The sequence below is a fragment of the Macrotis lagotis genome, chromosome 1 (assembly GCF_037893015.1).
Source record: "Macrotis lagotis isolate mMagLag1 chromosome 1, bilby.v1.9.chrom.fasta, whole genome shotgun sequence".
Classification (NCBI taxonomy): domain Eukaryota; kingdom Metazoa; phylum Chordata; class Mammalia; order Peramelemorphia; family Peramelidae; genus Macrotis; species Macrotis lagotis.
Genome location: NC_133658.1, coordinates 303045945 through 303070623, shown reverse-complemented (window position 1 = coordinate 303070623; position 24679 = coordinate 303045945). Strand labels below are relative to the sequence as shown.

The window sequence follows — 24679 nt, the reverse complement described above, 5'->3', positions numbered from 1 at the left end:
GATGGAAAAAAGGGTTCAAATAATGTTTAGTAGTGTTTCAGAATCACTTGAGGAGAGGATAGGCCATTGTTATTCAATCTTTTCAATTCCTGTATGACTTTCCATGACCCTATTTGAGGTTTTCTTGACAAAAATACAGGAGTGATTTGACATTTCCTTCTCCAGCTCATTTTACAGATGTGGAAACTGAGCCATATAGGATTGAATGACTTGCCCAGGGTCATATAGCTAATGAGTGTCTGAGGACAAATTTGAACTCAAGTCTTCCCAAGTCCAGGCACAGCACACTATCCATTGTGCCATCTAGCTGCCCAAATAACTATGGGCAACTAGTGTGGAAATTTAAAATAGCATAAGTTAGAATAGATATTTAATTAATATTAGTTGAATGTGTTGCTGAAACTTAAATATGCTTCTTTGAGTCTTCCATTGCTCCTAATTCTTCCTTGTGAGACCAAGATGAGCAAGTCTAATCCACCTATTCCAGCTTATCAACCTCTCAAATACTGTTGTCTTGTCTCACTATAAGTCTTCTTTGGAGTAGGTCTTTTTTCATTCTTTGGACCAAGTAGATAAGCCTATGGAAAGAAATCACTTACTTTGCCAAGAAAAATTGCTGATTAGATGCCATGGATAATGTGAAAGAGACAAAGAAGACCCCTTATCACCCCCAGAAATTCATCTTACGTTCTTTCTAGGCTGAATTAAACCTTTAATGAGTTAGTCTGACTCATATTGAGAAACTTCCACAAAAGGAGACTCTATAACTTTTAGAGTCATTCATTTCAAGTCATCAGGAGAGGTGTGGAAGGTCTGAAATATGGTTGTTATGTGAGGATAGAGGAGGGGATCTATACAAGAAATGTTATAAAGATAAAAAGACTGAATTTAATAGTAGATTGAATATGAAAGTTAACTTAGAATGAGGAATCCAGGCTAATATGGAGGTGATGGCTCAGTGTGACTGGGAATCTGGTAGCCTCAATAGTGAATAATAGTGACAAGAAAGTTTAGAAGTGGGAAGATTTGGGGGAAAGATTATTGCTATAATTTTGATTGGGCCTTCAATACTGCCCCCCCCAAATCCATATTCCTGGCTCTTATAATTCCTTATGGCATCCTTTCAAGCCTTTTCTTTAGTACTCCCTATCTAAGTCCACCCTGACATTTAGGGTCCTCTAAAATTTGACACACATTCTATTTTTCTATTTTGTTTTTTTTTTCATTTATTTATGATTTACCCTGTTCTTTAACAAAACTTATTACTCTCTAAATGTTCCCATATATCTTATACCTTATACCTTCATGCTTTTGCTTGGGTTGCTTATCTTTACTTGGTTTTTCTCTCCTCATTCCTACCTGTTGAATCCATTGTTGGTCTTTCAAATTCTGCTCAAATGCCTATTCCTTTCTACTCCTATCTCTTAAATCAACAATCATGTTTTCCCCTAGGATGTAACCTAGCATGTTGTTTTTTAATGCTTTTATTATTTAATATTCTTAATTATACTAAATATAAGAGTATCAGTTATAGTTATTTGTATTTGTCTAATTTCTTCTGCTAAAGTTTAAGGTCCATGAGATCAGGGATTATATCTTTAAATATAAATTTATATTTTCTCATTTCTTAGAACAAGTGCTCTATACACAATAAGTGTAATTTTTAATAAATGTGTGTTTACTGAATGGGTGTTATTTTTATGTCTACTATTCTTTTTCTAGTATGATACCTCAGCATTGTGCCAGAAGCATTGATTCTAGAGGAGTCCGTCCCCTGCTGTCCAGACATTCATAGATTTGAACACCTGTGAGAACAATCTTAACCCTGAGTTAGATACCTCAGTGCAAAAGCACTGAGACATGGCAAGATGACACAAGAAAAAGCAAACTTGAAGTCTGGAAGAGAACAAATAATTGAAAGGACTAGTCTCTAGAACAGGGAGTAGAAAGATAGAAATGTTTTCTACTAACAGGAAACAGCTAAGAATGAGAATCTCCTGGTGCTTATGCTGCACTTTTCCCCACTCCATCCCTCAGTCTGGGTTGGCTCACCTTGGCTGAGTTAGCCTTCATTCTGGGGATATAGTTCTGATGACTTCAGTGCAATGATTGCTTGGTTGTTCATTCATTTCAGTCATGTCTGACTCTACATAACTCCATTGGAGATTTTTCTTCGCAAAGATACTGGAGTGGTTTGCCATTTCCTTCTTCAGCTCATTTTGTAGATACGGAAACTGAGGCAAACAGGTTTAAGTGACTTGACCAGGGTCACACAGTTAGTGTCTGAGACCAGAAATGAACTCAGGAAGATGAATCTACTAGTTGGCCTGATTTCTTTGTGGTTTAACTTCAATTTCTTCCCTCCTTCAGGGCATGGTGGGATCATGAAAAATGGAATCAGTAGATTCATAGGTGATCCATAAAGTGATAGGGATGATACATTAAAAGTTTTTAAAGAGCCAGTGTAGGGCCAGATTACTTGATGGTAGTCACTACCATCCATTCTATTAGACAAGAAGTACCTGTCGGAAGCAGAGGAGCAAGTGGAGGCTGGGCCAGGAACCATGGCCTCAACTCTATAGTGGCAGAACTTATTTATGTGGGGTAGAGGGTATTATTCATATCATCCTTAGACCAGAAACAGTTCTTTGTGTTCAGCTCTCAAGTATTCCTCATGTATAGTTTTAATATTCCAGTTATTTGTATATATTTCATATCTCCATTGGACTTCACAGTCCAACTGTGAGTTAGTTACAATTAATTAAGCTCTCATATATTATCTGATCTTTGTATCTCCCCTATTTGTACGGCCCTTCAGCATAGTGACATGCTCGTAATACTTAGTTAATAAATGTTTATTATATTGAACTAGCCACAATAATGAGGAACAAGAAGAGACAAGCCTGCTGAGTTCTAGACTTGTGGATTTTTTTTTAATTGCATCTATCTAGTCCCTTTGAATGATACCAGTCTGTACTTTCTGCTGCCCTTAGCAAAATGTCCTTTGTGTCTCTGAACCGGATAATGCCATAAAACCTGATAACTCCATAAAACCTTCTCATAAAAGAGTAGGAATTGAAACAGTGTATAAATATAGAGGTGAGGATTAAATGAGTATAGAGATAGGATTACTTTTTCTTTCTAAGATATGATGACTTATCTTAAGGAGGCAAGTGTTGTTAATGTTATTACTATTGTTACTATCATTATTTAAACAGCTTTATGAGGGACAAAACCCAATTGACCTTTGAGCATCTTATTTATAAAATCAACACAGCAGGCCTCTCTGTTGAGCCTGACTCCTGATTTAGCAAGCAGCAAGCTTTGTGACTGCAGTTAACTGCTGCTTTACTTTACCTTTTCCTCCAGGGGATCCACAGTGTTCTTCTCACCCCAGATTACCTGAGTGCTGATTCTCAGCTCAGCCCCTAATGCAGGAAAAGCAGCAAGTTTGTATTTTAAAATCTGGTTTAAATTTGTGGTCATCTATCCCAAGAGGGGGATTCTGGTGGAATACCCCCAGAGGGGTATTCTAGAATCAAGGCCTAGAAGAGCTGGAGCATGTGTCTTCAGGCAAGAAGTGTGCTGGCTTGAAGGGATCATTCCTTACTGCTGTGAATCTGTGTTGTGTACACTTAGGACTTCCTACTCTATCAGGCTGCTCTGTGCCTCCATGTAGAATAAGGGAATGGAAAATCAGGGAAGAGGGTCTAGAGGTGACACCAATATAGATGCGTTTTTTTCCCTATTGTGATCATTAATGCTATATACATTCAGACAGATAAGGATTAGGCTTCTTCCTTTCTGTAAGTTTCAGAGTTCTTGATTTCTCTGTAAATGAAGCCATCTGATTTTCATACTTCATATTCAGTCCTGAGTTAGAAATTTTGGTGCATATTTGTTTAGAGTGGAAATCTCACCTTATCAGATGATGTATACCATGTCAAATTCTCTTATAAGAGGCTAGTCATCATAGAAGAGCCAAGCAAGCTGCTGGTGGTAGGTGCTACCACTGATAACATCCTTCCCTTTGGCCTCCTCTTCCTTAGTCTCAGGCCTAGGACACTGATATGTCAAAGTAGACTTCCATATGATACTTTTATCACTTAAGCCCTTGAAGGAAAAACCTTGTTAATAGATAGCAGGACCCAGCCCTTTATTTTGCTCCCCATGATACACTCTTAGGCAGCCTGCACATTTTATAAGCATTATTTATTGTCTTATGTGAGGATGAGTGTAGAGATAGATAATGACTAGATATCTTTTTCCTTAAAAAAATCCACCTCTTTTGTTACCTTTTCCATATGTCAAAAAGGTTTATGAGAAACAGTTGAGAATTTGAAAATAATGTGGTAAAGTTTACTGCAAAAGCATTTATTAAGCCCCTCTTAATATGCTAAGCACTGAGCTAGATGTTGAAATACAAGACAGAAAGAAAACAGTCCCTGCCCTCAAGGAATGGCATTCTATCAGTTGAATAAATTACTTAATCTCTCTACATTTCATTTTTCTTTATCAGACAAGTAGAAATAATACCCATCCTGTCTCTTTCATAAAGTTATGGAGAGAGTTTGATAAGGCAATATCTGTGAAAACACTTTTGAAAATTATAAAAAACAACACAAATGCAAAGTGATGTTTTTATTTTTTTAATTACTTAAACATCCCAATTTTCAGTGAAAAGAATATATAACTTTAATTTGACAAGAAAGACAAAGTATGATTGATGAGGAAGGGTTAATATGTTTATAGCAATGATCAAGTATCACAAATGTTTTAGTTTCTGCAGATGGGGCAGCGTAAAGGGAACAAGTTGAAACAGAGAAAAAAGCAATATAGTTAATAAAAGTAGCAGAAATGTGTCACTTTAATGTTTCTAAAGTAATCACTGACATTGATTTATTTGATTTTCACATTCACCTTATGAAGTAAATATTATCTCCATTTTATAGATGAGGAAATTGAGAACTTAGGTGGCTTGCATTCCTAGTTAATGTTAGGGATGAGATTCAAATGCAGATCTTATTAACTTCCAGGACTGTACTATGCTAAAAGCTGAATGTTTTGGACTTCACATGCAAAAAAGGAAATGGATTTCCTGATAACAAGTTAACTAAATCTTTTCAGCAGTTATTAAACTTGGTGATGTTTTTCTTGTTTTATTATCAGCTCTCTTCACTTAAGTGACAGATGATATTGATCTTTATTTCTCAGAAAAGAACAGTTTCATGAAGTTTGCTGTACATCAACCTGATATCAGGTCTTTTAGTACAGAGTCAACCCTGTGCTCTTTTGGGCTTCAGATAATAATCCAGGATTTCTATCTATAAATAAAACCACAGGTACCCCAGCCTGTTGCAAATTACTTTATTATGTAGCCAGATCTCTTTATAAAGTTGGTATGAATTGGACTTATTAAATCTCTCCCCTTAAAAATTTAAAAAGTACATTATCGCAGTCATAATTTCTATTATGTAAGCTACTGTCTGACAGAAAAGAAAGATCTCTGAACTCAGCTGAGAATATCAAAATTTAGCTTCAAAGACTTTATAAATCCTCTAAATGGTATGGTTTTTGGCTGGACTGGTCAAGGTTAATTTGAGTGGGGATGCCTTAAGGTGAAAAGGTAGCAATTTATCGACTCCATAATAGGTTAATCACTAACTGTACAATATGTTTATCTCTAGGAAACAATTTACTACACATGAAGAGTAGTAATTTTATTCTATCACAAGGCTGTCCCAAGTGTATTTTCCAGGTTATAGATAAAAGTCTAACTCTGACTGTCAACCGAGGAGGTGATAGAGGAAAAGACCACGAATGGTCCTATTTGCCTGTAGGTGACACTGTTGCATCATTTATCAGAGTGTTTTACACTATCTTGTCCCAGGACAGAAAAACAAACCCTTCTGAGACAGCCCCTATAACAAATCTCATATAGATTATTTGATAGATTCAAATGTATGCAGAAAAATAAACCCTCCTCATGTATTGATTAGGCATCTGAGTGTGTATCACAAATAGTTTCCCTTTCATAGGCAGTAGCAGTAGGTGCCACTTCTGATTAACTGGCTTGCTATTTCATCCAAGCTTTCTATGAAGCAGTATGCTAAACTAAGCTAGTAGCTTCTTAGTGTAATAAACCTCTCAGAAACCCTGCTACTGAAATACCTTCGTGTTATGTTATGCCACTCTTAAGTTTGTGGCATCATAAATTACTGTTATCTGCTCATCAAAGACAATTTCTGAGAATTGTTTTCCTTTGATCCTTGCCCTCATCTATCTCATTCATTTTCTCTCTCTCTCTCTCTCTCTCTCTCTCTCTCTCTCTCTCTCTCTCTCTCTCTCTCTCTCTCTGTTTCTCTCTCTCTCTCTCTCTCTCTCTCTCTCTCTCTCTCTCTCTCTCTCTCTCCTGAGAAAATGAAATGACTTCTGCAGTTTTTTGTCTGTTTCTGTGCAGTCTCAGAATCCAAGTCTCAAGATGCTCAGGTGCTTCTTCTGTTTAGGTGAGTCTTTCTCTTGGAGACCAATCATACTCTATACATCAGCCTAGAAAGACCATGGTCCCACCAGCAGAACCATCACCTTTTTACCCTGGCTCTCTTCCCTTCCCTGAAAGGGGGATGTCATTAACCCTCAGAAAGCATAGGTTTTGGTAAGGCAATACACCCAGTAATGATATTGTTAGCTTGCTTAATTTCCAGTTTCCCCATCAATTATACCATGTGTTTCATCCAGTTGGTGCTACCCTCCCAGTGTTAATTATAACCTACAAGACTGTTACAGTTAATTTTATGGCAAGCATATTGTCTCTTCAAGGCTCCAGAGCAGCTCATAAATTATCTTGAAGGTAAAATGTAACTTGGGGAACTAGTTATGAAAATTCCATCCATCTCGCTTAGGAGCCGCAGCTGCTACTGTCAGCTGCCTCACTTGCTGTATTGTGAAGGAATGATGGTGGGTCAGGTTTAAGAGGGTAGGCCCAGGCTGTCACCGAGGAGAAAGGCTGTCCTGGCCCTGTCAGACAAGTACCTTCTGCCAATCCCTCGTGGTTTCACTTTGCAGGCAGTAAAAGGCAGGCAGCGCAGGTGGATGGTCCCCAAGCTGTCTGTATTCATTACCTTACAGAAACTTGTTGTAGGTAGGCAGGTACAAAGACCTTTTCTCTTCACTGTTGTCATGATGTTAGGCATCATCTGCAAAGAATGGGAGAGATAACTCTATAAATAACTCAGGGTTTGGTTCAGACGGAGGGGAGGACAGAGGGGTGGACAGAGGGGTGGAAGTTGTTAGTGGCAGTATCAACCAGCAGTTACATCCTGAGCACTAATGTGGTGGAAGAATATGGCTAGGCCTTTTTTTTAAGAGGGGAGGGGAGTGATAATCTTCAGAGGTGATATTTCATTGTGAATGGACATTCAAATTTTCCTGATAAATAAATTAGTAAGTTATCTTATTGGGGTAATAAACACACTCCTGTTCTGTGTCCTCTCCAATATAAGATTAATATTTTAGCCCAAGGGGCCTCAGCATTATTATTTTTAATCTGTACACAAGTCTTTCATTTAGCCTATTTGTATAGTTACAGTAAATGATCTTATTGCTGTGGGTTCTTCATTTGAAATTCTGCATGTTATGCTAGGTTTAAAAGATTTGAGGTGGCCTCTGAGAATTGGTAGCCATATTAAGCACAGCATCTTTCAGCAGCATCAGAAAAAAGCTGTGGCGGAAGAAGTCAGAGAAGTGTGGGTTGAGAAAGAAAAACCTACATGTATAAATGTGGGTGAGTTTAGGTGTCACATACACATAGTGGTTTGGAGCTATCTTGTTTGTTAGGCTCAGAACAGATGTGATTTGCATCACTAAGTACAAGAAAAAGTTTGCAGAACTGGCTTTAATGTTGTATATATTTGTTGTGTTTGTAAGTATACCTAAGACCATCTTACCTGGCCTTATGACTAAGCTCCATGAAATAAGGATTGGGCCTTATTCCTACCAAGTTAAGGCCACTGGAATGCTGAGGGCCTCCTGGGTAGAACTGTTCTTTCTGGAGAATACCTTTGTGGTCTTCCCTCCTCATCTAAGTGCCCCCCGTATTTAGGGAGATTTGTCATTTTCCAAGGGGGTTCTGACTCCTTGTAACTAAAGCATTCATAAAACTCAAGGATAGAGTTGATGACCCTTAAGCTAGACAGCCATCTTCCTTAACTGTCCATTTCTCTGGGTTCTGGTTAGGAAACTGGATCTGTAGTCATTTCTTATTGTCAGTCTTAGTGTTCCTTTCATGTCTGAAACATGCTAGATGAGGTTTCAAAAGCATATGAAAGGCAGATCTTCAGTGATTTCTCATGGTCACCAAAACACATTAAGTTCTTTGGACTGTATAGGCTGTCAAATGATATAGACTAGTATAAAGAAAAAATAGCACCAGTCCGGTATTTTCAGAAATTATAGGTTGTTTAAAAAAAAAACAAGCAGACCACCATTTCTGATATTATGCCTTTGCATTTCTTTCTGACCCCGTCAGAACTTTCCTTTGCCAGAATACCCAGCAGGCAATCCTATTGTCTTCATATTGTGGAAAAGAATAATCTTGCCATGTTTCTGTGGCATAAGAGAAACAAGCCAAGAGACTCCATGTGGTCAGAATGTTCTTTTATACTTGTCATGCCAGACTGACAGCAGCTCTAAGGTACAGTCTGGGAAGTTGTTAAATTCATGTGGCTTTGATCTTTTGGAGGAGGGGAAAATGTAAAAACTACATTTTCTTCCTTATAAAAAAAAAACACATAAGTTTATAACTTGGCTGCTGCGAAAGTCAGCTACCACACGTGCACAGTGAAATTTCACTGTAAACATTTCACAAGGATTATTCGAATGGAGCCAGGTTGCCATCACTGTCTGACTATACCAAAGGAACCATTCCAATGAAATAGGGAAACACCCTGAAAAGAAACATAAATTTCTGTGGTAGAGTCAACCCAAGGTCAGAAAAGCCACTTGAAGGAATGCCTATATCAAAGCTTATAAACTCTGCATTTATGGATTTAAAGTTTACACAATAAACTCCCAATGAGACCTTATTTTGGATAAATCAGTTTGTGAAAGCAGTTTGAATAAATAGTTTGTGAAAGGTCAGGGTATATTCAAATCTTTACTCGCCCAGACTTTGGCAGCTTTTTTGATAAAAAATGCCTTTGCCAAAATATGTGTCAATTGTAAGGAAAAGGAAAATTAACTACTGAGTTGCCATAAATGACAAAATTCTGGAGACAAAAAGAAAGAGCTAACCATTGAGGAAATACAGGGCTACTAGTTTATTTATTGGCATATTGCAATCATAGCAAAGAATGCAATTTCAACCTAACTTTGTATTTCTACATTTTTAGACTAAAAACTTTAAGGACATGATTTTATATTTCACACAAAGTAACCAGAGGATATATTTACATTTGCATAAGAGAAAAAGAAAGAATTCTCATATTTCATAAGGAACTCAATATTCTCGCAGATGGTTCCATTCAGGTGCGATTTTAATTATGAGGTAAACAACAGCTCCACACAGTAGGAAGTCGTCTTAATAAATGAAGTGGAGCTTTTGTCTTCAAGCATCAAAAGGCCTTGTCATTGAAAAATTAAAATATTTTGTTTTATTGGGGGACAGTCTCAAAATGACCAAGATACTTGGAAAAAGCAAAATGTTTGCTGTCAAAGATCAAATGTGTTTTGGTGCAAGTATATATTTCTCTGCCTTTGTCAATTACAGCTTTGAATTTTCCAAAAACGAGTACTGGTCTTCTATATTAAAAGAAAATAGAAAAAAGAGACTTAAAAAATTCTGAATGGAAACATTTATTTTACTTTTTTTCCCCCTTAAAGTCTTAATCTTGCAGGGCTACTTTGCTTAGGAATGAAGACCTAAGATTGTACATTAGTAATTTAAGCACTACTCTCACAATTGTAACTTTAAAGCATGCATTAATAATGCACAAACAGAACAGTTCCCTTATTAAATATTAGGAATACATTATAATAATATTTTGCTGTCTTTCCCGTGGTGGGGAATTAGGAAGACCTCATGTTAGGACCTCAGTGTCCTGACATAGTTAATTGTCCATGGAAAATGGTTTTCAGCGATTGCTGTTCTGACTGATGCAATTTCCCCATTGAAAACATATTCGGCATTGGCAGACTCAGGTGCCTTGCACCCCTACACTCTCCTACAGAAGCAAACAGCTGTGTTTTCTTTGCTCTATTATACATCACATAGAGTGTCTCATTTATTATAACTGAGCTAATGATGCAAATGGAAACCTTCATGTCCCATGCTATACAACTGTAATATATTTGCTGTAGATATGTTAACTTGTTTTTCATAAGTAATTTATCTTTTATCTAATACTGAATATATCATAGGAAAATATGTTAGCATTAGAAATGAAATATATTTAATCCTGTATGAGAATCTTGAATGTTACATCTGGATATCATACCATCTTTGACTTTGTAGAATCTGACCCTCAACATACTTGGACTTGTACAAACATGTGCTGTTTGGAGCTTGGATTAAAGAAAAAATATATGAAATCTTTTAGTAGCAAGGCACTGTTCAGACCACAGTCTGCCCCAAGTGAAATGAGCTTATAGTATTTATTCATGACTAGCCAATATCCTGATCCTGGTGAATTATTCTAAGGTAGCAAGCATTGTCCATGTGAGGGGTTTGTGGTGGACTCTTTCTACAGAAGGTTAAATGCCTTTGGAAGCTTTCATACTTGAGAAGTGTTTCTACCTAGCCAAGGTAATAGGAAGATAAAGAGGAACAGGGAGATCTACAGGATTTTGCATGTGCTCTAACTTATAAATAAAAATCCTCATCATACTGTCCTCCTTTCACTCCCTGATCCTCTATACTCTGGCTTCCAGCTTCAAAGAGGTTTGTCATCAAGAAATTAAAATATTTTGTTTGTATTACGTGAGGCTATGTAATCTGACTTCAAATCTTGGAGATGGGGTGGAAAGGTATGTTTTAGTTAGTTATTCTTCTTTTTCTTATTTTTTTTTCAGTTTTTGCAAGGCAATGGGTCCAGGATCACACAGCTAGGTAATTATTAAGTGTCTGAGGCTGGATTTGAACTCAGGTGGTCCTGATTCCAGGATTGGTGCTCTATCTGCTGTGCCACTTAGCCACCTCTAGTTATTACTTATTAAGATGTTAGGGAACAGGAATTATCTCCCTAATTTGATTTCTTCAAAGCTTCCATAATTCCCTAGATCTAAAAATGTCATTAAAAGGCAACCTAATAGAGTAGACTTCAGAGTCAGAAAATCTGGGTTCAGTTCTCTTCTTGATACATTCACCATATGACCCTGAGAAAGTCACTTGCCTCCTCAGTGCAGTTATCTCTCTTGAACTATCAGTAATGGAACAGTTATTGATCTGCACCAACAGGGAAAGTTTCCTTATCAGAAATTGTCTATTGAAATTACAGGTCAAGAAAGAAAATTAAGTGATGGTAAATTGAATACACCCCATATAAGACCTACATGATAGTAGAGCCTTATAACCCAAGCTTCAGGAAACCTCTTTCCATTCCCTTCAAGAAAACCTTTTGGGGGCGGCTAGGTGGCGTAGTGGATAAAGCACCGGCCTTGGAGTCAGGAGTACCTGGGTTCAAATCCAGCCTCAGACACTTAATTACCTAGCTGTGTGGCCTTGGGCAAGCCGCTTAACCCAATTTGCCTTGCAAAAAAACCTAAAAAAAAAACCTTTTGGAGGACATGAAGAACAACTTTTTGGGGAATTGACAGTTATACTCAGTGGTGGGGGTGGGTTAAGTAGGCATCAAAACTCATGTAAGATTCTTAAAGGATGTGTGTAAATTAATTGAAATATGAAATCCTACAAGTCTAAAGAGTATGAAGGAGTAATTTGCCCAACCAAATGGACTATGGCTTAAAAAAAATATTTTGAAGTTCATAGACTACTGTGGATTCATCTCTAATAGAGCTCCAGTAAAATTCTTAAGTAGTCTGAGAATTCTCATAATCTCTCTGTCATCTGCTATTTATTGAAAGTTGTGAAGGCCAGAAACTGGACTAGAGTAAGTTGTTAGGAATGGTGAAAATGGAAATTTGGGACTCCAGAGTTCCTGTTCATTGGAAAAATAAGGGTCAAATACCCTGTGAGCTCAAAGTCATGAGCAGTTACCTGAGAAATGTGAAAGGTTTGTGGAAGGAAACTGAAGCATAAAATAGATTAAGAGAATTTATACTTTGATCATTCCAACTTTCAGGAAGGAGCTAAAACTCATGTTTTGCACCATCATATTCTACAACCACTTAATTTGCTAACAAGACTTAACTGATCAGGATCTATAACTTCTCCAATATAATCAAAACAAGAAGCATTTGACTCATGAGAGTAAATGTTTTTGATCGTTTATTGTCCAGCCCCACCATTCTCTCTCTGGCAGACTGAGATGAAACAGAAAGCTGATATTCAGAGCCACTGGAATTGTAGGCCTTGTAATTTAGAAATATCCATTTTATCCCATGTAATTTCTTCCCTAAGATTCCTCAGTCTGAATCTGATACAGGTAGGAGCCAAGACAAACAGTAACCGTTTATAGTCACTCAGACTAGTTTGGATTTCACTCTAATGTAAAGCAAAGAGAGCTTTTGGCTTCATTTCAGGTGTGTAACAGGGGTAGAAAATGCATTTAAAATTTAGCAGCAAATGTTACCATATGTCTCCATAATAACTACAAACTTTTATGTTAGGAAAGCAATAATATAAACATGTAGGAATCTTGGAACAGTAAACTATTAATTTGCCAGATATAAAAATCGACTGTGACAGAAAAGTTTTACAACCATGCTTCTATGGGTACCCATTGTCCTGTGAATTTCTCCATTATGTTATAGAAATTTTCCCTAACCATTATAGATGAATGAATCTTTTAAAATTAGAGGTGCAATATTATTTATTTACTGTCATTTTTCTATAGCCTTGTGTGATAACATAATTAGCTATGACTGTCTTCTACTCTACCTCTCCTTCCTCAGAATCATCTTAAGGACTAGTAAATCATATTTAAGTAGCAGCAAATCCTTCAGACTTCCCATGATGCTTCATGTCATTACATGTCAGAAACATTAATTCATTCAGCATATTTATTTACCATGTTTGCCTACTATAAGCCAGACATTATTCTTAGGATCCAAAACAACCCTACCTTCCAGGTGGATACATTCTGCTGTGGATTAAGATGGAAGAACAACATTTGATAATCATTGGATAACTGGTCTCATTTTTCAAACCTGGTAAATTGGTCAATTGGAATATTCACACTTAAAACATGTAATAGCCAGTGCCTGGTTATAGTGCCCTAAAGAGAATAAATGTTTGAAAATTATTAATGACTCATTAACTGAAAAACATTTTGTTTTTTTCTTTGTTTATTTTTGCCTTTTGGAAGGTATGTGGTAGAAAAAAGATAAAATAGATTCCTCTAACCATGACCAAAAAAATATTTCATATATATATATATATATATATATATATATATATATATATATATATATCAGTTTATTTCAAAAAGAGTTGTCAGTATTTTAATCTAAGTTAATATTTTTGCCACAATACAGTGTAACATCTTTTCCTATAGTAAAACCAATTATACCCACCTTCATTTAATGTTAAAGCAATGCCCATTTCCCCACACTAATGAAAGGGCTATTAGTTTTAGGCATCTTTTACCAAACAAGCAAATCAATATATTGTCACTGAAGAGCAGGTCTTTTGGAAGAGGAAAGTTTGGGCTTGACTAAGGTCATGAAAGCCCTGGGAATTTGAGGGTTCTGGGTGACAGTGGAGAGAAACAGAGAAGGTGAAATAGTGTTAGGATAGAGAATGGAAAGCTTGACCTCAACTTGAGCTCTAATAACAGCATCTCCTTAGCCTGACAAGGACCTATTTTTGCACAGGTAATCATGGAGAATCATTTGGAGAGGTAGAGGGAAAGGGAAAAGGAGCCCCCTCTAAAAGAGTCAGTCTTGAAAAAGACACATAGGAGTCAATGTACTTTTGTGTACCAATATCACACAGAAGATAGAATATGGTATTTAGAGAGCACAAATTGAACATGCAAAATTTTGAGGAAAACCACAAAATTGAAGATGATATATCTAGGAAAGAAGAGGTGATGTATAATTCCTTTTTAAAAAAAAATTCCAAATCTATGATTTCTAAACATTATTTTCCATTTGAGGAAGCTCCCTCTACTCTTGCTGATTGACCACTATTCTACAATTTAGTTAATTTTCAAGGTCACTGAGACATAAAAGTGACTTGTCCAGGCTGTGGGGTCCAGAATGTATCTGAGGCAGAACTTTATAACCTAGCTTTGTCTGACTGTGGACCCAGCTTTCTATCAGCAACAGAGTGCTGCCATTTTTGTTTTTTGAATAACAGGTTTATGTTTTCCTCAATCCTGGAAGAGGATCTCATTCCGGGATAGATGTGTTAATTTTCCTGAATTAAGAGCTCAGCTTCTCTCATCATAGGGCCTAATAAAGGGAAAAAAAGTTAGTTCTATAAAATGTGTGGTTTCTTTGTTTTGTTTTGTTTTTCTAAAAGGGACCAGTCAGTTGATTAAAAAAAAAACCAGTCAGCAAACATTTATTAAATGCCTACTAATGAATGTATCAGGTACTATTCTAAGCACAGGGATTAAAAAAACAAAACAAAAACAAAAACAAACTAATGCCTGCTTTTGAGGATCTCACAGTTTAATGGTTAGGAAATAAGGTCTAGCACCAATAACTTGAATTATTTAGTTGTAAACTAGAAATAAACTTTTGAAGCAGCTAGAACTGCCTCTGGAGTTTGGAAGGCCTGAGGTCAAATCCAGCCTCAGACACTTAATAAACTGTGTGACCTTTAGCAAATTACTTAACTTTGAAGAGGGGGAGAAGAGGGGAAAGGGTAAGGTGGGGAGAGCAAGCGCACATAGATATGAGAGCACTCTTACATAGAACTTCTGTTTATTAGTATGAGAAAGTAGAATGGACAAAGATCAGAAGTTAGACCCTCCTCTCCTTTTGAAAGGTACCCACTCATAGGTAAGGAACAACAGAAGATAACAGTTCTTTTGCATAATGCAATAATTCTTAGTCTTGTGGAACTTGCTAAGACAAGCAGTAATGATGGACTTAGAGAGAAGTTGACTACAGGAGTTAAAGGAACTGACAGATCTAACAATTGTAGAATAGGGAGGTTGAAGAAGACTTCATGGAGAAGAGTGAGTCTTGTGAAATGTAGGTAGGATTCAGAGAAGCTAGCTAGTGTTATAGACAGATGTATTGCAAGTGCCAGCATTACCATTTAGTTTAATGAAAACACCCCATTTGAGGTAAGTAATAGAAAGAGAACAAAACCTTGAAACAACAAAAATTTCCTCTTCATGTGACCCTCCAAATAGTCCATTTTGATTACATTCTTCAGACTGCATAAAAATTTAACTTTAGGAGTCTCTGATCCACTGACTCCAGGCTGAAATGACTCTAAAGCTTCCTTTCCATTTGTCCTTTGAAAGATGGACAACCTTAGAGTGACCTTTCTACATCTGGGGCCACGTTCCATTAAAAGATGTCTTGTCCTTAGACTTCAGCTGGGCTGGCATTTCTGACAGACGTGTAAACAGATGCAAGCATTGTTGCTAATGACAGGTGATTATAAGTGGCATGGGGGCCAAGGTAATTAAACCATGCTCTGACAGGAACATTTGGCAATGTGGTACTTCAGCACAAGAAAAATTGTTGCAATGCACTTTCCCCCTGCTAGGCTGTGAGCATCCCTCATTTGGATTCTTCCAGTACAGTGCTTAGAGATCCAAAAGGCTACTGGCCTGAATCTCCTAAAAGTTTGGTATATGGCTCTTGGAGAAGATGGACCCTGGAAATGTGTGGGTACTTGAGTTGGCATGTTGTAGTAGAATGGTAATAGGAATAAAGCCTCCAGTGGACCCTCAGATGCTTCATTGGAAGCATTATTATGCTAAATTTGATAATGGCTTAGTGTGTTTTGAAAGAAACCCAGTTTAATGTTTTTAAATTGCTGTGATCTCAGCTTCTCCACCTATTGCCCAAGAATGTTCTGGCATCTTTCTGTGATTCCAAATTCCTTCCTCAAACTCATTTCCCTCCCTCAACCCAACAACAACAATGCAAATACACAAATCTTACTAATATGAATATATCAGTGATTTGGGATTTGACCACTTAATACGATCTTTTTCCAACTCAAATTATAGTATGTTGTTTTTAAGAGAAATAGAAATGCCTCACTAAACAATCAGGAGAATCCACCATTTGTTGCTTTTTTATGGCTGATTAGTCAGGCTTATTTGTGTTTTGGACCCCAGGTAGCACTATCGCTATATGTCTCAAGATTCTGGAATATAGTTTTTAAGAAGAAGTATGCAGTCATTATTATGTTTAAGAGAACTGTCTAACCTTTAGAGACAGCTGGTTGCTCAGTGGATAGGACACTGGCCATGAAGTTAAGAATTGAGTTCAAATGCAGCCTCAGAACTTACTAGCTGTATGACCTGGGCATGTCACCTAACCTCTGATTGCATGACTAAAGGATCCACTGGAAAAGAAATGACCAGCAACTCCAGTATCTTTGCCAAGAAAAATCCTTTGACAAGTATGGTCCTTGGAGCCATGAAGAATTGGGCACAACTCAACAACAACCACAACTTTCATCCTTTGGCTTATTTCCCTCAAAAGGTCAAATGAGTACATCAGTAAACTTGCCCTTTACTTTAGAGTTCAAAGAGAAGGAACAGGAATAATGGGTTAAAGATTTTTAGAAAGAATGGGGGGAAGTATTAGAGCTTGGTTATTTCAAGAGAGGACTTTGAAAAATATTTTAAACAATGGTACTATACAGTTAGTGTAAGTTCATATCTTTCCAAGACGACTACTTTAAATTTATTTTGAGAAGTACATTTTGGCATCTTTGTTAAAAAAATAATCATCTCAACCCCTTTGCCTTGCCCCCCCAAAACCCCAAAAATAAATAAATAAAAAGTCACATTTTATAATCATCCTTTATGTGAAAGAATATTATGGTAATAATCAGTTGATTATTTTTCCTTGTCCTTAGAAGGCTTATGTTACATATAGAATGATTTTATCTAATAATTTTACCTAATTGGATGTTTTCGTACTTTTCTTCAGATAAGGAGGATAAATAAGCCTTTTTGTACTGACATCTGGAGAAGATGCTCTCTTAGGAAATAATTGTCAGTAATATGGATTTTTTGGTATTAATTGGACTTCTTTAGTCATGGAATAAATGTATAAACCTTTTTGTGTTCCCTCAGTCAAGGCTAGCTACTGTGAATAACTGTTCATTTTCCTGAACTAATTTTGTTTGAGGGCATGTGGATTTGTGTGCTTCTGTGGGTCAGTGGATAGTGAAAAGATTAACCTACTGGTAGTGATTGGTTTACAACAGAGAAGCACTAGGTGATTGAGATTATTTGTGGTCCCCAGAAAAGAAATATTCTCCCTGCCCCAATCCCCCCAATTCAAGCTTGGAAAGCTCCCAGCCAGCCACCTATTGGCAAAGAACAGCTTTTATACTATGCCTGCAGTCAGTTTCTAAACAGTGGCTTTTAAGGCTTTGTCAGATGGGTTAAGAGGTGCCCTACCCCCTGTGTGTAGAAGAGAGAGAGAGAGAGAGAGAGAGATTAAACTCACTAAGCCTGCCATGTACCCTGTAAAATATCAAGTTGGTATGATTTTTAAAGCCAAAGTTACTAGGCTTAGGAAAAGTGTGACCTTTAGTGAAAGCATTGCCAGAACAGAGAGGAGAAGATCTATGTGAAAGACAATTGGTCTACATACAGCATGGTGGCCCACAGAAGTAGACATCAAGGTAGAGCCTTTCAGACCAGACCAGAAGCACAACAACCCCAAGTAAATGAAGAGCAAGTTCCCTAGTCTGCCTCACCTGCCTCAGAGCTACAAAGCCAGAGCTTGATTCTTAGTTCTTTCAGGTATTTCCAACCCCCCCCCCCCCCATGCAATGAACCTGTAGGGACTTTCAGAACTGAGGAACTAGACCTCTACTTCCTGCTACTCTCTTTGTCCTGTACAAAAGTTGTAGTCTCTGTCCTTTGTCATTTTACAGGCTCATGAATTGTGACATTCAAAGAGGACTTTGATTTTAGCATCTATGTGATCGTGGCTTGTGTCCTGCCACAGAGAAAGTGACTAACACACAGATGTATGAAAAACTTCTACATGTATACATGAATACATACATACATACACACATACATATATGACTGTACTCCATTTAAAAATGCCTGCTGTGGCACTGGTGTAGCAATACTGTAGGAGCTGCCAACTTGCTTTATTTCTGATATTGCCTGGCAGCCCCTGAAGGAGATAAAGTATGAATTTTTATCTTCCATTTACTAGGCTTTCATTATATTGTGGTTACAGTCACAGTGTCAGCACATAAAATGTTAAACATCACTGGTCTGAAAGAGGCTCCCATTGTCTTCTTACCTCTGGTGCGGGGGGAATCTCGCTGGCCTTGCCGTGCTGCTTCTGTCAGGGTAATATGACATGAAGCATTTCTTGGTAATGACAGACATTGAATATGAGTGACAGGAACTCTGACCGAAAGGAATGGGTTCAATTACCACAGACCGGGGTGGGGGGTGGGGTTACCTGAGATAAAGTCAAATGGCCCAATTGTACTTGGTTTTGACCCCTTGACTTCCTGATACACAGCAGTAAAGACAAATGGCTGATTAACCAGCCCCTAACCCTCCTTTTCTATGATAAACTTGTTTAGATTTCCCTGTCTGGAAAAATCTCAGTGTGGCATGTTTCTAAAAGGAAATATGATCGGAAAACTGTGGTGCTAGTGCTAGTCATTTTCTTCTCTTGCAAGCACAAAGCAGAAAGCTGTCATTCTATCTTGGAATGTATCTAGGACATAGTGTCCAGAAATCAATACAAGATAAATGATTGCTCTCTTAACCTCACCTTTCTTCTTCTGCAGTGCTTACATTGCTCCTGTTCACCTGTAGCCAACCTGACGCCAGAGTAAATGAGAGCTCCTGCCATCAGAAGGATCTTCTTTTTTTTCTGTGGGCTGTTGCTTTTCAGTATGGAGTGCAGCATTTCGCCTGTTTATAGTCCGGTGCTTACGGCCCCAGATAGAGTTATAGAGAACAGCCCAATTAAACTGTCGCAGTCTGCCCTCACTTGACTGGCTTTACAGAGTCATTTAAACTAACAGACATTCCTGACTATTAAAGCTAGTAGCAGCGTGTCTCCAGCACTTGGAGATAAAATGAATGAAATTTGTTAATCTAGGCTGACACTTGATCCTAGATGTTGAACTAATGCTGTTTCACCCGAACTTTTTCTTTATTGTAATTGCTTTTCATGTTATTATTTCGTAGAATAAATTGGAGAAAATTGCAACAGGTATTAAATTATTCGTGTTGGTTCAAGGGGTATGGAGTGAATACAATATTCATTTTGTACCTTCTCCAAATACTAGTCCCAGCAATTGCACAGAAGTAGGAATAGGAGTTTTGTCAGCCTAATGAATATACAGGGATGAGTTTCATTCTCATCAGACACATTCCATTGTCTGTCCTAGCCTAGCTGACAGGGGAGAGAGACATGAATTTTTATCCAATCTCATTTAAAAAAAAATCTAACTTTGTTTCTAACTCGTTCAGCATATTTGCACCTGCTTTGGGAATCCTATTATCTTGGCAATTGCTGATACTAATATAGAGTGGTCTGATTGGTTCTTGTCAATAGTAAAGTAGTGAGTATCCTTAGCTTTGTTACCTATCATGAGAACTTCCTAGATAACCTCTACTTCTCATAGGACACCTCCACATATGTAATCTCAAACTACCAGTAACACTGCAACAAGAACTTACAATAAGAAGTAACATATATGATGATATGAAATGGCTTCTAACCTTCCTTGAACAGCAAGACCATTCTTGAATCAATCAATCAATCAATCAATCAATGTGTGTGTGTGTGTGTGTGTGTGTGTGTGTGTGTATGTGTGTGAGTGCCTACTATGAGCTAGACACTGGTTCTCTGAGAGACCTCACTGTCTCCTGATAATTCTGTTAGCCATTTAAATGTTGTATTGCTCTTGGGTAACCAGAGTAACATTTGTGTATCTAGTAGTAGTAGAAATATCTAATCCTGACCAGGACTTTGGAAGTATGGGTTGGAATGACGTTAGTACTATACAGGTTTTTAGTGTAACTGGAGGGACTATCCTCAAAAGACTTGAAATAAGAGTTTAGGGCTTCTTGCTGGCTGAAAGACTCCACATGAGTGCTCAGATAGAATGCTCAGTGTTGTGTATATGTTCACAAGTAAAATTTAATCCCTACCTCTCTATAAATACAGGTGGACCTGGTCTTTTGTGAAGTCTGCTTCTCAAAGTAATGTCCAGCTTCTACCAGGATACAATGAATATACCTGTTTCTGGGTCTCCATGCCTTATCAGGATCAAACATCCTCAAAAATGAGGAAAAGAGGAAATAGAGTTTTATGGTCTTTAAGCCATCGATTATGAACAACCTCTGCCCCAGAACCATCAGGTAATTTATAGACCAGCTTCATGCCCCAACTTCCAGTTGTACAGGCCACTGAACATAACCATACTGTCTCAAGATCCATAGAGGCATCACTTCCCCTGGTTAGAGAGATGCTGCCACAACACAAACCACAAAGACTATTAACTTACATTAAATAAGCTTATTTTTTCCTGTACTGTGTATACCAGGGGAAAATACCTGCTCTAGCAAGTGGCTAGACTATGCATGTCCAGAGAAAGCACTGGCTCAGAGATACAAAAGAGTCATCAAGAGATGCCTTTCCATTTTAAGGTTGTGGGATCTTTTTTGTATGTCTTGACCAAGAACTTGAGCTTTCCCTAGGTGAAGTAATATCTCTTTAAATCTTTCAGTCTTTCTCCTGTAAGCCTATCTTAGCTATAATTTCTTCCCTTATTGGCAATAATTCACATTGTTTATTCTGTGATTTATAGTCCTATTTATATTCCCACTGAGTGACAAAGTGTATCTTTCTATTTAGTTGTTTGGTTGTGTTTTTTTTTTGGTGGGGGAAAGGGGGGCATGAATCTCTTTACCCTCAAGTTCTCACTCACAATTATCACATGAGTGCCTATGTATTTGAGAGACAAGAGACCAAAGTTGTTAGGGCCTTCAAAGGCTACTATTTTCCCCTTCATAAAGGAATGTGATCCTCTCCTTCCACTCTACACAAAAGAGACTAAAGTCATTTTCAGAAGAGGTAACCTTAAACTTGTGGGTGTTATTGTTCAGACCATTCTCATTCTTGAAGGCCATAGTCCTCACTTTAGCCCTTGTTGCTGGGGTCTCCCATCATTCTTTCTCACTCTAGCTATCTATCCTTTTCAGCTCTTTTTAATTATCTGTTATTTTTGGAGCTCTGCCATAGTGACTAGTAATCCATAACTAAGTTTAATGGGGAATTCTCCCGAACTAGCAAAAATGCTTATGATTTGGGGGGACTTTTGTTGAAATCCTGGCAATTTTTTGTCAGAGAGTTTGGTAACGTTATTCATTGTTTCCTATTGAAAACATCCCTGATCAGCACGCTTCTTTGAAAATACAAATATCCTAAAATTGAATTACTATAATTAACAATGTGATACAGAAGGAGAAAAATATTTTTCCCCAATGAGAAACTACAATAAGCTTTAGTTTCAGAGAATTTGTTTCAAAATATTGAAAATTTTTATTTTCCAGTTTTAAATGCAATAAAAAAATTAAGATTTTTCCTTTAGAGTAGGGATTCTTAATCTTTTTTTATGCCATGCACTCCTTTTGGCAATCTAGTGAAGCCTAAGGACCCTTTCTCAGAATAATAATTTTAAATGAATAAAACAAAATATATAGGAGTATAAAGAAAATCAATTATATTGAAATTCAATTATATTTAATGTAATTATCAAAATGTTATAAGGTAAGTTTGTGAACCTCAGATTAAGAACTCCTATTTTGTAGCAACTAAGAATTTTCTATTGCATTTCCTTAAAAGACAATGCATAACTTTTAAGCATTTCAAAATAGTTTTGTGTGTAAATATTTTCTTAACCATTTTTAGGAACAGTACAGTTGACATGGGATGGGAGACTTAATTAAATGTCAAAACAAGTAGTGTGAGAAGACAAAAGCCAATCTTTATGATATTAGGGAATCAGACATAAACTAAGAGGACCCCAACTTGGGAAAAAGAGCCTGAAATAGAAACCAAATATAAATGAGATGATAGCAATACAAAACATTAAGACAGTAAGCAAAATTGAAATTTCAGGGATTCCCTAGGACTCTGATACTATATGTTGTGAGATGAAATGTTCTGACTTGAGTAGAGGAACATATGTTATTAAAAGCTGAGGCCCACACTGAATGTTGAATATCTGCACAATTTGTTCTCTTCGTCTTTCTTTCTTTCTTTTTGTGGCAAGGCAATGGGGTTAAGTGATTTACCCAAGATCACACAGCTAAGTAATTGTTAAGTTTCTGAGGTCAGATTTGAACTTAGGTACTCCAGGGCTGGTGCTCTATCCACTGCGCCACCTAGCCACCCCTGTCATATAGTTTTGATAACTGTCTAATATAGTTTAAGATCTAGTACTGTTAAACTTCATTCCTTTATATTTATTTCATTTATTCCTTGGGTTTCTTTGCCATTCTATTCTTCAAAATGAATTTTGTCATTTTTTCTAGCTCAATTGAATTATTTTTGGCTATATACTTGGGATGGCATTTAATAAGTAGATTAGGTAGAATGAATAAGTAGATTCTAGATTAGGTAGACTTGTCGTTTTTATTTTATTGGCTCTGCTACACATGAACAATTAATCCTTTTCCAATTATTTCAACTTGACTTTTATTTGTACAAAAAATATTTTATAGTTATATTCATGGAGTCTCTTAGTTTGTCTTGCTCTAGATATATTCCTAAGCATTTTGTACTGTATACAGTTATTTTAAATAGGGTTTCTCTTACTGTTGCTTATTTTAGGATTTTGTTGATTGTATACATATATATATATATATATACATATATGTGTGTATATATATAAATGCTAATGATTTATGTAAGTTTATTTTATATCCTGCTACTTTGTTAAAATTATTAATTGCTTTAACTACCTTTTCAGTTGAATCTCTAGGATTTTCCAAGTGGTTCTACTACTCCTTGTCTATTTTGATTCCTTCAACTTCATTTTCTGTTTTTATGTTATTGCTAGTATTTATAATAGAATATTGAACAATACTGGTGATAGTGGGCATCTTTGTTTCACTCCTGATCTTATTTGGTAGACCTCTAGCTTATCATCTTTGCAAATGATGCTTGCTGAAATTTTAGATGGATAATTCTTATTATTTTTATGGGAAAACCCTTGTATACCTATGTTTTTGAGTATTTTTAATAAAAATGCCTGTTGTATTTTGTCAAAAGCTTTTTCTGAATCTATTGATATAATGATATAACTTTTATTATTTTTGTTATTGATATAATCATTTATATTAAGTTTTCCTTATGTTAAGCTAAATACATTTCACTTGCTCACTGTATAATCTTTGTGATATTATTTTTGTAGTCTTCACTAGTTATTATTTAGAATTTTTGCATCCTTATCTATTAATGAAACTGGTCTATAATTTTCTTTCTCTAACTTTTCTATTCCTGCTTTTTGGAATCAGAACCATATTTGTTTCATAAAAAAGTTTGGCAAGATTCCTTCTTTGCTTGTTATTCCAAGTAATTTATTTAATATTGGAATTGCTTGATCTTTAAAAGTTTGATAGAATTCTATTTTATATCTATTTTATCCTGATGTTTCAATTTTTTTCTAAAATAGGTTTATTTAGATATTCTGCTTACTCTTCTGCTAATCTAGGCAGTTTATATTTTTGTAAGTATTCTTTCATTTCACTAAAATTGTGAATTCACATTGTGAATATAATTGGGTAAAATAAATTAATAGTTCTTTTGATTTCATCTTCATTAGTGGTATATTCTCCCTTTTCATTTTTAATATTAGTGATATATTTTCTCTTTTTAAAAATCATCTTAACCCATAGTTTATTTTATTTGTTCTTTCATAACAACTTCAGGTTTGCTTTATTAATGAAGTAGTTTTCTTACATTCAATTTTACAAATTTTACCTTTAATTTTTAGGATTTCTAACTTGGGGTTTATTTAGACATTTTAAAAATTTTTTTCTAGTTTTTTTAAATTTCATACCCAATTCATTGGTCTGTTCTTTCATCTGTTTTATTGATATAAGCCTTTAGAGTGATAAATTTTCTTCTGATTATAGTTTTTGCTGCGTTCCATAGATTTTGGCATGTTGACTGATTATTGTCATTCTCTAATAAAATGAATTTTTTATTGTATTTTTTCCATGACTTGTTTTTTAACTCAGTCATTCTTTAGGATTAGGTTATTAAGACTTCCTGCCAAGATGGTGGAGAAGTAGAGTGTACAGTGTTAAATGCTCCTGATTCTCCTTAAAAATAACATGAAAGAAATCTCTTA

At 36.3% G+C, this 24679-nt stretch overlaps 1 protein-coding gene across 9 annotated transcripts in view; it reads left to right on the top strand.

The window, feature by feature from the left end:
- FTO (FTO alpha-ketoglutarate dependent dioxygenase) overlaps positions 1-24679 on the top strand; it is a 477648-nt gene that overhangs the window by 289882 nt on the left and 163087 nt on the right. Inside the window, exon 9 of one of the 9 annotated variants that reach the window (XM_074211306.1) lies at positions 20485-20678. The exons of 5 other annotated variants lie outside the window; for them this stretch is intronic. In XM_074211306.1, the coding sequence (XP_074067407.1) occupies positions 20485-20653 (169 nt within the window). In that variant the 3' untranslated portion in view covers positions 20654-20678. Of the gene's footprint in view, positions 1-6460; positions 23700-24679 lie in introns of those variants that run through there. 3 more of the 9 variants (XM_074211309.1, XM_074211305.1, XM_074211308.1) reach the window with 3 other exon arrangements.